Source organism: Ovis canadensis, chromosome 15 (assembly GCF_042477335.2).
Source record: "Ovis canadensis isolate MfBH-ARS-UI-01 breed Bighorn chromosome 15, ARS-UI_OviCan_v2, whole genome shotgun sequence".
NCBI classification, from domain to species: Eukaryota; Metazoa; Chordata; class Mammalia; order Artiodactyla; family Bovidae; genus Ovis; species Ovis canadensis.
Genome location: NC_091259.1, coordinates 80920381 through 80934428, shown reverse-complemented (window position 1 = coordinate 80934428; position 14048 = coordinate 80920381). Strand labels below are relative to the sequence as shown.

Here is a 14048-nt window from a genome sequence, read left to right as displayed (position 1 = left end):
TATATAAACTAGGCATAACAATTTAAGCATTAAATGGGATAATACACATAAAATGTTTAACCCAATGCCTGGAACATACTCTGTCCATGGAATTCTCCAGGTTACCCACCCATACTAAAGTGGGTAGCCATTCCCTTCTCCAGATCTTCCCGACCCAGGGATCAAACCCAGCTCTTCTGCATTGCAAGCAGAGTCTTTACTATCTGAGCTACCAGAGAATCCCAAGCGAAACCCCTCAAAAGTGTGGCAGTGGTGGGCTTCCCTGGTAGCTTCCCCTGTGGCTCAGACGGTAAAGAATTTGCCCGCAATGCAAGAGACCTGGGTTGGATCCCTGAGTCGGGAAGATACCCTGAAGGACGGCGTGGCAATCCACTCTAGTATTCTTGCCTGGAGAATTCCATGGGCAGAGGAGCCTGGCAGCCTACAGTCCATGCGGTCACAAAGAGTTGGACACAACTCTTGTGTGAGCGACTAATACTTGGAATATACTAGTCTGTTAATAAGTGGGGAGAAACAGTTGTTATTGCTGTGTGGTCACTTATTCAACAAGTGTTTACTGAACTCCTATTTTGCACCCAACACTAGGGTAGGGGCTGGGGCTGCAGCACAATAGTCAAGGTCTACGTTTTTATTGTACATAACGAGCATTGAAGTGGAAGATCCATCTAAAAGAGAGCTCTAGGCAAGAGTTAACCAGAATAACTTTACACGGATTGAATTTATCCTAACTGCTCCTGTTCCCTCTTTACTTCATTCAAGTAATCTAATCTTACAGTCTGCGGAGTTTGGAAAGTGATGCAAAGAAAATTCCTTCTTTGCCTTATTTAACATATTGCTGGAGCTAGCACATGTTCAGACTCTGACAGATGATATTTGGAACAGCAAGTAAAACATTTTGCAAACTTTACAGTTTTCCTACACTTGTGAGTAGCAATTTCTAAATAAAAGAGAGTTTACAAGGCTTTAAATCTACAGCGCTTTTACTCAGAAATTGAAAAATTAAGATTGAGTCAGAAGCAACACAACAGAACATTTCAGCTCCACTGTTTAATTACAAACTGCTACGTGATGCTCATTACAAAACCATGTAAGATTTGCCATCCATCAAGTTGGAAGAGAGAATGAGGACAGAAGGATGGGAGAGGGTTGGTAGTTAAAGCTCAGTGAACGGGAGGAATGTGTGTCAGTTCATGAATGATGGTTCTGCTTACATTTCTGAAATCACAGATAATTGCCCAGTTTTAAGCTAAAGGTTTTGCTTTAATTAATACCACTAGTGGGTTTTGAGTAAAAGGAAATATATTTGAGTTCAACCTTATTCTCACTTTAGAAATCCAATCTCGTTCAATACATCTGATGGAACTATAAGGCACTATGAAAGTGAAAGTCACTCAGTCATGTCCTACTTTTTGGGACCATATGGACTCTACCCATCAGGCTCCTCTGCCTATGGGATTCTCCAGGCATGAATACTGAAGTAGCTTGCCATTTCCTTCTCCAGGGGATCTTCCTGACCCAGGAATTGAACCGGGGCCTCCTGCATTGCAGCCAGATTCTTTACCAACTGAGCTACGAGGGAAGCCCATAAGGCACTATACTTAGTCTAATAACGTTCCTGATGAGTCTCCTAAAAATTCCATGTACCTGTTCTGCTTGCCACGATTGGCTGCATCAGGCTTCTGCTTCATTCAGCCCAAAGGAAGGCGTTTACACCAGATCCTACTGTCTACTTGAATCTCCACTTTGCTTTCTCACAGCTTTCTCAAGTTTAACATAACTCAAAATGAAATCATCATTGTTTTCTACAGAATTGCTCCTGGTCCATGGTCTCTTGTCTTAGAGAAATAGCCCCCAGCTACTCAAGTTGACCTGAAAGTTGCTAATTAGTAATTGTATAATCTTGGACTGCTTTTGAATGACTTTGGCTACCTGATGCAAAGAACTGACTCATTGGACAAGACTGATTCTGGGAAAGACTGAAGGCAAAAGGAGAAGGGGACAAAAGAGGATGAGATAGTCAGGTAGCATCACTGACTCAGTGGACATGAATTTGAGCAAACTCCAGGAGACAGTGGAGGACAGAGTAGCCTGGCGTGCTGCAGTCCACGGGGTCACAGAGAGTCTGACACGACTTAGCGACTAAACAACAAAATAATCCTGGACAACGCATTTAACCACTGTAAGTCTGTTTTTTGTCTGTTAAACGGGATAGAAATATTAATATCTATCTTATAGGATTGTTGGGTATTGAATGAGATTCATCAGCATGGTGCATGGCATATAAAAACCCTTTGTGAATCTCGGCAATAATAATTAAAAGCAAACTGCTACTATTCTTGACTCCTCAGTCAGGCAAGACCTGTGATGAGGACCTCATCGGAAATTAGTCCTACTTCCATTTAAACATCTCTCCAGTCAATTCACTTCTATCCATTCCCACCGCCATCATTCTAACATAAGCCACCCTTATCTTACATTTCATTGCTGAAATAGCCTCATCAGTCTCGGCATCAATCCTTGACTCTTCTACTCAGGAGTCAGAAGGATCTAAAATGCTAGAATGGTATCAACTGCTTACAACTGTACAGTGTCTACACTGTCCTGTCAAGAAAGTCGAAACGTATCAACCTGGATTTCTAAGCCTTCTGTGGCGTCGCTTAATCTCCAGACTCTAGCAGTACAATCTGCGCTCTAGATTTACAGACCTTCTGTCAGCTCCTCCAACCTGCCAAGCACATTCACCTCAGGGTTTTTATACATCCTGTTTCTTCTACCTGGAAACATCTTTTCTTGCAGGATTAATCAGCTTTCAGGTCTCAACTTAAATATTACTTTCTCGGAGAGATCCTCTCTGACACTCTTAGCCTTCTCGGCAATTTACTCTTTCATTACATGAAACATATTCCTAATTACTTGCTCAGTGGCTGTCTTCCATGAAAGCAAAAACAGTATCAGTTTTGCTTACTGCTATCTCTCCGCAATTTTACCTGTTGAATGAGTTGGGGCACAACTATCAACACACAGGAAGGGACTTCCCTGATGACACAGCGGATGGGACTCCGCCTGCCAATGCAGGAGACAAGGGTCCAATCCCGGGTCCAGAGGCCTCCACATGACATGGAGTAACCAAGTCTGTGAGCCACGACTACCGAGCCCACGTGCTACAGCGACGGAAGCCTGCGCACTGAGAGCCTGGGCTCTGCATGAGGAGACGCCACGGCCGTGAACAGCATGGCAGCAAAGAAGAGAAGCCCCTGCTCACCGCAGCTGGAGAAAGCGTGCACACAGCAACAAAAAGACCCAGTGCGGCCCCAAAGAACTAATTAAATAAAATTATTAAAAAACAATAGGATCTGCCTGTAGCAGGGGGGCAGGGAGTGTAGGGTGGGAGAGGAAAACAAACAGTTATAAAAGGAAAAAGGCTGTATTATGAAGAATTCTGTATGATATAGTTTGCCTGGTCCTTGTCCCAGATTCCTGAATGGAAATGTCTAAACTCTTGGAATGTCTTTGTTATTCATGGCGGGACCTTTGGATCATAGCTGAGTTTAAGCTAATGAGACAAAAAACCTGGGGTTAGCCACTGGTGACTAGAGTTGGGGCTTTTAGCCAGCCCCACCTGTGGAAAAGGGATGGGGGCTGGAAATTGAGTTGAATCACTTGGCCAAAGGTTTGATTAATCATGCCTAAATAATGAAACCCCAATAAAAACTCTGGATCCTGAGCTCGATGGAGCTTCCCGGTGGGTGAACACATCGATGTGTGGAAAGGGTGATGAGTCCTGACCCCACAAGGCCAGGGCACAGAAACTCTGCGTCTGGACCCCTCTCGGACTTACCCTTTGTGTCTCTTCGTTTGGCTGCCCCTGATTTGTATCCTTCACAAGAAAACTGTAATTTTAAGTACAGCAAGTTGCTGCACCTGAAAGGGTCATGGGAAACCACAAATCTGTGGCCAGTTGGTCAGAAGTGCAGGTGGCCTGGGGACCTTCAAACTTACAGCTCGAGTCTGAAGCAAGCGCAGTCTATTTGGGGACTGTGTCACTGTACCTGTGGGGTCTACACTAACTCTGGTGGTTTGGGACAGAACCTGAATGTATTAGAAAAGAGAAGTTTCAGAAATGTCCCAAACTCCAAGAAGGCATGAAAATTATATCCTGGCATAATAGAGTAAATTCACCCTCTCTACAAACTACCATCCTACCATGCTCCTCTAATCCTTTCTTGCATACTAAAACAAAAGCCTCTGTCCTTTCTTGAGCCAGAGTCATTTTATACCTGGGCTACAGGGCAAGGGGGAAAAAAAAAAAAGGGAAAAGGAAAGAAGGGTGTTTCCAGACATCCAAAGTTTATCACTGGTGCTCTCTCAACTAACCTTATCTTGCCCTTCTATTTTTCATCCCCTCTCTAGGCACCCTTGGGTTTCCCTGGTAGCTCCATCAGTAAGAATCCACCTGCAAGTCAGGAGACCCAGGTTTGACCCCTGGGTTGGAAAGATCCCCTGGAGAACAAAATGGCAACCCACTCCAGTATTCTTGCCTGGGAAATCCCATGGACAGAAGAGCCTGGTGGGCTACAGTCCATGGGGTCACAAGACCTGGACACGACTTGGCAACTAAATCACCACCACCACCTAAGCACCCCCACTATTCATCAGCCTACCACTACAGTTAGCTCTTTAAGCCTCGATACTTCATTTCAAAATGATTTCTCCACATCTTCCCTTAACTGAAATAGTCATTCCTCAAGGTGACTGATCCAGCAAGTAGGCAGTAAACTGAATACACTAATACCAATAAGATGTAAATGAAGATGTCACTGCTCTTCCTGAGACATTTACATTTCAAAAGAAGGCACTTTAACACTAATTTCTAAATAGTAAAGTTCCTGAGAATGGCAAGAAGATCATCTGTAGCTTTACATATTTTAAAACCCTCTGAAAAAGCAGCAAGCCTCTTGTACTTGTAATTTCCTTCATCGACTGGGACTGAGAAGCCACATAATAACTTCCCAAAGTGCTTAAGATTTCTCCCCTCCCAGGGTTCCTAGAAAAGTTTTCCTCAGCCCGGTTCCTACCGCCCTGTGGTCCCCACTCTCAGCCATCTGTTTCCTTTTCCTCTGACACTTTGGGGACTGAACTATAACGAAGCCTTCTAGAGATCTCAACCAAACTAATTCCCTGGGAGTTTGCCATTTTGAAGCTAACTGGTCCTTTCCCCCAAGTAGCTAATAATATTTTTGGTCTTTTGTTAAGAAGCTTTGAAAATTAAATATAAACAGTTACAGGACTGATCTTAACTATTCATCTCTGCTCAAACTATCTTTTAAGATACTTAATTCCCAACACTCAACTATTTTCCATCCCAGAACAAATACTAAGTTGTAGGGGGAAAAACAGAACACAAATGCTTCTGATGTTTTCCCCATAATCCATAAGGCTGCATAGGTAAGGATAATCAAGAGAAATTTTGCATTCAGCTGAGAAGGGAAGATACCAATTAAAAAATGACCCACCAAATACATTAATAGGACAATTATTTATTTATGAAGGGCACAGGAAGAAAAGAGAATAATGTCTATCTCAGATTTTGCAATCAACTGACTTTTATTGTCTATATATACTGTTGTTATTTAAAAGATGCCTCTTAATATAATTATGGGCACTGTGTAGAGACAGAAAAAAGTTGATGGGTAATCAACAGGTCTAAGACCCTAAGCCATTACATATCGACACCCGGCACCAACAGATTTTCTGGACTCTACAAGTTACATAAATAATGGCCTATGGGTGGAAAGGACCTTCATAGCACTCGGCATAGGGAAACTCTTGGTCCAGGATACATGAAAAGCTTGAAAAAACCTATGGTTGTTTTTTTTTTTTTTAATGAATGACAAACTAAGCATCTTTTTCCAGAAGGACCTTTCTATTTTTGCCTCTAGAATAAAGAATGCCACTATTTAAAAGTTAAAAAAAAAGTCAGAGTGGAATTTGAAACAAGTGTCTGTGGCATACTCCAAAACCAAGCCTACTCCCCTAGCCCTGGTAGAGCACGCGGTCTGTGATGTAGTGCATGTCCTCCAACCAATCTGGAACACACACGAGAGTCCCTCTTGAGCAATCGACTGAGCATTGTAACAGTCACATTCTGTTAACCAATTGTTTGCTCACTGAAAGCAGGATTGATGTCATTTTCTCTAAATAGCTGGAGTTTGTTTTTAAGTTTTCTTAAATCTGTGTTTCTTGGCATTTGCCTGACAGAAGACAGGAGATGTTTGCTTATTTTACACAAAAGAGTAGAGTTCATCATCTCAACCTTACACATTTGCAGTCTGATCAAGTTATGGTGAGCTTTCAGTACGAATTCACAGAATTCCTGGCCATTTTTTTCCCACTTATCTTATTGAAAAATTAATATTTCTTTCCTAACACATAGCATTTTCTATTGCAATTCTGAAAACAGAAATTCTCTATTAAGCACTGACTATGCTTTTAGTGGTCAATGCTATTCAAACAAATGGAATATACCTTGGTGATTTTTATTTCTTTTTATCATTACTGGTTTCATTAAAATTTCTTCAGCAGAAAAAAAAATCTTTCTTATGACTTAATATGGGTTGATTGCTAAATCTTACAGAAATCAATGTATATGCTTGTTATTTTAGGTAATATTATAAAGGTGAGACTGACATTAAGCAGAGGAGGAAGGAGGATAAATTATTTTACCCTTCTTAGACAGAGGTGGGGGTATAATGGGATCTGGACTGGGGTGGGGGAAGAGGGAGAAAGTGAAGGGGCTATATGTTCAGGTAATAATAATAATATAAAAAATCAACACCAGACCCCTCCCACAAGTTCTAGATGGTAACACCCACACTAGAGAAAGAACTATAAGATTTAGGTCGAAATATGACCTAGTAGTAAGATAAAATTTAGCTCATAAGGACATTTTAATATTTTCCACAAAAATCTTGGCAAATTAAAATTACAATGCTATATATCTGCTAATAAATGTCAATAATAATTATACAAAGCTTATGATTAAGGAGATAGTTCTGACAGAGTAGGAAGAAAACAAACTGTATAGCCAATTAATAGTATAATGAATGTGAAAGTGCTGCTATAAACTTTAAAGGAGCATTAGCTCTAATTATTTTTATTATTGAGCTGTAACCAACCTAGAACTGAAAACTTAAGTTGTCTGTGTATGTGTGTGGGGGCCCAAATAAGTCTTCAACCAAATCGTTTAATTACAGTATAACTTCAAAGCCACACTGTTAAGATTTTAACCTCAACCTCAGCACTGCTGAGATTTCAGCTTGATCATCCTTTGTGGAGGGAGTCTATCCGAGCACTTGAGCACATTTACCACCATTCCCTCCCACCCTGCACAGGGGCCAACAGAGCTTCCTCCTCTCTCCTCAATTAGTGACAACCAGAAATGTGTCTGGATATTGCCAGACACTGCAAAATTGCCCAGGTTAAAAGCCATGTCAAAGCGTAAGAAAAACCTCACAGTTATGTTTATGGCTCTCCCACACAAACTGAGGATGAGAGAGAGCCAAGATGAACTGGAGACAGACGTCTATCACTAGGCATGTGTGTGGCTCAGATGGTAAAGAATCTGCGTGCAATGCAGGAGACCAGAGTTCGATCCCTGGATCAGGAAGATCCCCTGGAGAGGAAGGAATGGCTACCCACTCCAGTGTTCTGGCCTGGAGAACTCCATGGATAGAGAAGCCTGGCAGGCTAGAGTCCACCGGGTCACAAAGAGTCAGACACTACTGAGCAACTAACACTTTCACTAGGTATGGGTGGTTACCGAACATTTAAAATGTAGCTAGTCCGAACTGAGAGAATGTTATAAATGTAAAACACACCCCATGACTTGAAGACTTGGTATGAGAAAAAGAATATAAAATGTTTCCGAAAGTGTTATGTGGATTACTTGGTAAAGTGATACTACTTTGGATACAGTGGGTTAAAATAAAATACATTACTAAAATTAGTTTCATTTGTTCCTTTTCATTTATTAAAAATGTGGCTATAAGACAGGTTAAAATCACATACCTGGCTTGCATTATATTTCCAGTGGACAGTGCTGAACTTGTGCAAAAAACTACCCCTCCTCCACACTAGTTCCAGGCAGCCCGTGATGACACAGAGCTCTGTCCCAGTTTTCCTCTTTACTTTCTCTCCATTCTCCTTGGATTAGCTCCAGTCTTTCTCCAATGAGACAACTACTCAGAGATGACTGACCTCTAAGCTCTCTCTCTAGTTCAGAGCTCTACTGAAAACTAGACCCAAATGTCCAACTATCAACTTGACAACCCCACCTGGTGGGGAGGGGATGAATTGGGAGATTGGGATTGACATAAATACACTTCTGTTGTGGTGGTTTTGTTGCTAAATTATATCTGACTCTTTTGCCACCCAATGGACTGTAGCCCACCAGGCTCCTCCGTCCATGGGATTTCCCAGGCAAGAATACTGGAGTGGGTTGCCATTTCCTTCTCCAGGGGATCTTCCTGACCCAGGGATCGAACCCTGGGTTGGCACTGGCAGGTAATCTCCTGCACTGGCAGACGTATTCTTTTACCACTGAGACATCAGGGAAGCCCATATATACAGTACTATACGTAAAAGAGACACTTAATGAGAACCTACTGTATACCGTGGGGAACTCTTCTCAGTGCTCTGTGATGACTTAGGTGGGAAGGAAATCCAAAACAGAGGAGACACACGTATACATATAGCCAAGTCACTGCGCTGTACAGTAGAAACTAACACGGGATTGTAAAGCAACTACGCTCAAAAAAAAATTAAAAAAGAACCCATTTGGGCATCCTAGAAGAACCCCAAACTTAAACGATCCTCATTCCCCAAAAGCTTCCCTTTCTAGGAGTCCCCATTTTATTAGACGGTATTACCAACACAGATGTTCAAGCCAGAAACCTGAAGGTCATCAAGAGTTCTTTTGCGTCGCTCACATGCAGAGTCCTGCTTCCTTGTCTCCCTTCCTATTTCTGGAATCATCCTTTTTCCTACCCTACCGGCGAGGCCAAGTCACCATTATTATTTCCCATATCGACTCTCCCATTCCTTTTATCCTCTTCATTACACCCTGGCCCTCACTGTCTCAACACTTATCCCACAGATAACTATTTTTGATCAGGGTCGTCTTTCCATTCAGAACATTATACTACATAAAGCTAGGTGCTTTCTTGTTCACTGTTGTATCTTCAGTTCACTGACTGGTGAATGAATAAAGAAGGGTAGAAACTGCTGACTCGCAGGCTGCAACTTACTAACGGGCTGGACTACAAAAGCAGTGGTTCCATTAGCATACGTGGCCCAGGAAAATATCAATTCTTATGTCTAAATATTAATGCTTATGTACTGACAAAAGTCCTAGGATTCTGCAAGTGGGTACCCTGTACCTCATCCTTCACAGATCTGCCTATTGTGCCTAAAACTCACGCTGTAGGCTTTCTATATCTGGGTCAGGAAAGAACAGATGAAGAAAGCCTTGTATAACACTCCAGCCCTAAAGGAAATCAACCCTGAATATTCACTGGAAGGACTGATGCTGAAGCTCCAATACTTTGTCCACCTGATGTGAACAGCTGACTCACTGGAAAAGACCCTGATGCTGGGAAAGACTGAAGGTGGGAGGAGAAGGGGCTGATAGAGGATGAGATGGTTGGAGGGCATCATCAACTCAATGGACATGAGTCTGAGCAAACTCCAGGAGACAGTGAAGGACAGAGAAGCTTGGCATGCTGCAGTTCACGGGGCTGCAGAGTCAGCTACGACTGGGCGACTGAACAACAACTGCGTAGAGCGCAGCCGTGCAGTAACTTTATTTTAAGCCCGAGATGTCCGGAAGCAAGCTTAAAGCAGCAGTGACGTGGCTGGTAGGTGCATCACTGCTGAAAAGTACGATAGTACTTTTAGTACACTACTGAAAAGTTCAAAAGTACAACAGTACTCAACAGTGCTTTTCAAGGTACTGTGTAAGATTAAAAACATGTTCTCTGTTTTTTGTGCTCGTTTGTTTTTTGCGTGTCATTTATGTGAAAAATATTATAAACCTACTCCAGTACAGTATTATATAGCCAGCTGTGTTAGCTGGGACCTAGGCTAACTTTGGTGGACTTACCAACTGGACATAGGAACACACTCTCAGAATGGAACTCGTTTTTAGGTAGGGGATTTACTGTAGTGGCTAAAACCCAGGTGCAGTTCTCAGCGTCTCTGTGACCTCAGGTAAGTCATTCACCTGAGTCAAGTCTTCTCGACTGGGGTGATAGCTCCCCTCAGTGGGCAAAAATTGTTTCGGGGGCGTGGTGTGAGCTCTTAACCTTTCTGTATATAAAGCACAGGTATAGCTTTTGTAAACAAGATACACAGGGTATCTGCGGTACTAAAATTTCATGGGAGGGAAGACTAGTGGAAAATAATGTCTAAAAAGATTCCTTGTTGGGGAGAGGGTAATACTGAACAAAGGCTAAGAAATACCCCTCTAAGCCTTTATTTCCTCAACTACAAAAATGGGTCAGCATCACCTGCTGTAAAAGATTATAATAATATAGCTATATTTAAATACATACCGAGAGAATGAAAGAGTGGAAATAAAGCCAAGAAAACAACCTAAACTGTAGTCGTCATTAAACACAACATAAAACATAAAGATTCACACATATATAAATTAACATCATCTAATGATCATTTGTATTAACAAGACAATTTTCTCTTCACTAGTTAGGCCACCAGTTGAACACCTAACATTCAAAATGAAAACAGTACTAATCAACAGATGCAAGAAGAATCTATAAATGTGACGGAGATACAAACCTAAAACACCAATCTCAAGACCTGCCAAGCTTGTTTTAATTTTGTCATAAATATCTTCTAACGTAAAGTCAACGGCAACGGTCTTTGTTTCCACTTTGAATTTTTCTCCTAGGGGAAAAAAAAAACACAAATGGAGAGAGGAAAATTAATATATGGCAAATAAGATTCAAGCATTTGATGACATTACTCTTTCAAACACTTTCCCCACCCCAATTTGAGATAAAATTTAGACCAGGATAATTTTAAGCAATCATGAGACCATCTAAGAGATGCTATAGAATCAGCACAATAGTTCTGAAACAAAAATTCCAGTGTTATCACAGAATTGCCTGAATGTTCCTTAATCAGTTCTCCTATAAATCAATAATGATGACTTTTTAGATCCTTAGATATAAACTATAAAATATGGTTCATATCATCATGCTATATACTCTTTAAGTATCTCTGGCTTTAGGATTTTAATTGTAAATGGATAACCTCATTCTTTCTGGAAGAAGTCTCTATGTCACAAAACATTGTAAAGTGTGATCTATTAAAACAAAAAAATCCATATTATTAATCTGGAACTAAAAAGAATATGATATTAGAATCTGGAAACTTGGTTAATAATAAATAGTCACTACATTTAAAAAGCGCACAAAAAATGCACAGTAATGGAGCCATACAGTGACACAAGAAAGACCTGTGTTCCACTTTGCACAGGACTATTAAGGTCTAAACAGAGCTAAGGGAAATAACACACTGACAAGTGAGGCGCTGGAGAAAGCATATTCATGAGAAGGAACATGTCATGTTGATTTCTGCCTTCACCAGTGAGCTGCTCTGAGAACACGGCATCAACGGTGAGGTTACTGAGACATGGGTACCAATTTCACTTCCACACTTACTTGCTAAATGACTCTGAGCAAGTCTATGGGCTTCTGCATCCTCTTCTGAAAATGAAGGTCAGTTCAGTTCAGTTGCTCAGTCATGTCTGACTCTTTGCGACCCCATGAATCACAGCACACCAGGCCTCCCTGTCCATCACCAACTCCCAGAGTTCACTCAAACTCACACCCATCGAGTCGATGATGCCATCCAGCCATCTCATCCTCTGTCATCCCCTTCTCCTCCTGTCCCCAATCCCTCCCAGCGTCAGAGTCTTTTCCAATAAGTCAACTCTTCGCATCAGGTGGCCAAAGTACTGGAGTTTCAGATTTAGTATCATTCCTTCCAAAGAAATCCCAGGCTGATCTCCTTCAGAATGGACTGGTTGGATCTCCTTGCAGTCCAAGGGACTCTCAAGAGTCTTCTCCAACACCACATTTCAAAAGCATCAATTCTTCGACACTCAGCTTTCTTCACAGTCCAACTCTCACATCCATACATGACTACTGGAAAAACCATAGCCTTGACTAGACGGACCTTTGTTGGCAAAATAATGTCTCTGCTTTTGAATATGCTATCTAGGTTGGTCATAACTTTCCTTCCAAGGAGTAAGCGTCTTTTAATTTCATGGCTGCAATCACCATCTGCAGTGATTTTGGAGCCCAAAAAACTAAAGTCTGCCACTGTTTCCACTGTTTCCCCATCTATTTCCCATGAAGTGATAGGACCAGATGCCATCATCTTAGTTTTCTGAATGTTGAGCTTTAAGCTAACTTGTTCACTCTCCTCTTTCACTTTCATCAAGAGGCTTTTTAGAAGGTACTGATACTTATTAGTACTATCAACACAAAGGTACAAAAATATTACCAACACTACTATGTACTGGCATACAGGAGGCAGTCCATAAAGTCTCTAAGAATGTTTCTTCTTTGGAACTGGATGAGAATTCAAAGAATTAACTTAAAAACCCTACTTCCAAAAATAAAATGCTCTTCCTTTGAAGTCAATGCCGGCTCATCACAGAATATACAGCATTAATCCACAGAGATTTCTGTTCTTGACCTAAAAGGATTTATGTCTGAAACTAAAACAGCTGGTTCACAACAGATTTATTCTTAGTTAGACTCAGTGAAAAGTTATCAACTCTAGATAGGAATCTATGAATAAACTAGAGAGGATAAAAATTGACCTGGAAAACACCTTATCTAGTGGTAAAGGTACACCTATAATTCGAATATAAATTAGTTATGATATGTGCTCATGTAATGGACAGCCAGATACAGGGTTTTCCCCCATAGCTGGTCTAACATGTCTTATCACAAATGGTTCACAGAATTTACCACAAGTAAGTAAAGAACTCTTGCCTTTATTAGAGCCACCAATTCACAAGAAAAAAGACTAAAATCAAAAGGCTGAAGGAAACCTTTTATTGAAAGTAAAACTTTATTCCAGAGGTAAAATAAGATAAAATTTATCTATTTATTTAAGAAAAGCAAAGTCTGTTTCCACACTACCACTATATGCTGACATTTAGGAAAATTTCTCTCTAGTAATAAAAGCCACCTAACAGCCACTGAATCAAATTTACTTTTAGATCTCAGAAGATTTGGTGAATGTACTTACATGGCACAGCCTTATACACATATGGCATAAGTAAGTTTTAAGTTTTCTTATGTCATCACATTAGGATAAATAAAATGGCTTTTGATGCAAGTTTTTCCAGATACATAAAACTCTGAACTTATACCTGAATTTCTCTGAATCCTGCTCTAGTCCAGTTAACACTGTTTTCTTTCTCTTAACTTTTCTCCACTGCCCCTATTGTGGGCTTGTCTTCTTTTTAAAACATAGGTCAGATGCTGTCACTTCCCTCCTTGCAAACCTCCAAAGGGTGCCATCTCACATACAGTAACAAAGTCTTCAGCATCAGCCTGATACCAAACTCATCTTTACCCACCTACTCTCCGGTCACTCCTCAGCCTTGGTCACAGGGGTCCTGGCAGTTCTGTAGACACAGAATCTTTTCCAAATACACTCAAGGCTTTTGCAGTTTCTATGCCCTCTGTCTGGAATGCTCTTCCAGATCCTGCATCTCTGTTGGGTCAGAGAAGTCTTCCTTGACCAGCCTTTGAAAAATGCAGCTACTCGTCTCTTGCACTCCATCTCCCCCTTCTCTGCTTTTTTTCATCCCACTGTGCTTCAGTTCAGTTCAGTCGCTCAGGCGTGTCCGACTCTTTGCGACCCCATGAATCACAGCACGCCAGGCCTCCCTGTCCATCACCAACTCCCAGAGTTCACTCAGACTCACGTCCATCGAGTCAGTGATC

The 14048-nt window shown here is 41.3% G+C and overlaps 1 protein-coding gene across 1 annotated transcript in view; it reads right to left on the bottom strand.

Moving 5' to 3' along the window:
• Positions 1–14048, bottom strand: part of HSD17B12 (hydroxysteroid 17-beta dehydrogenase 12) — a 168832-nt gene that overhangs the window by 53544 nt on the left and 101240 nt on the right. Inside the window, exon 4 of the mRNA XM_069553954.1 lies at positions 10855–10962. Within this exon, the coding sequence (XP_069410055.1) occupies positions 10855–10962 (108 nt within the window). The remainder of the gene's footprint in view (positions 1–10854; positions 10963–14048) is intronic.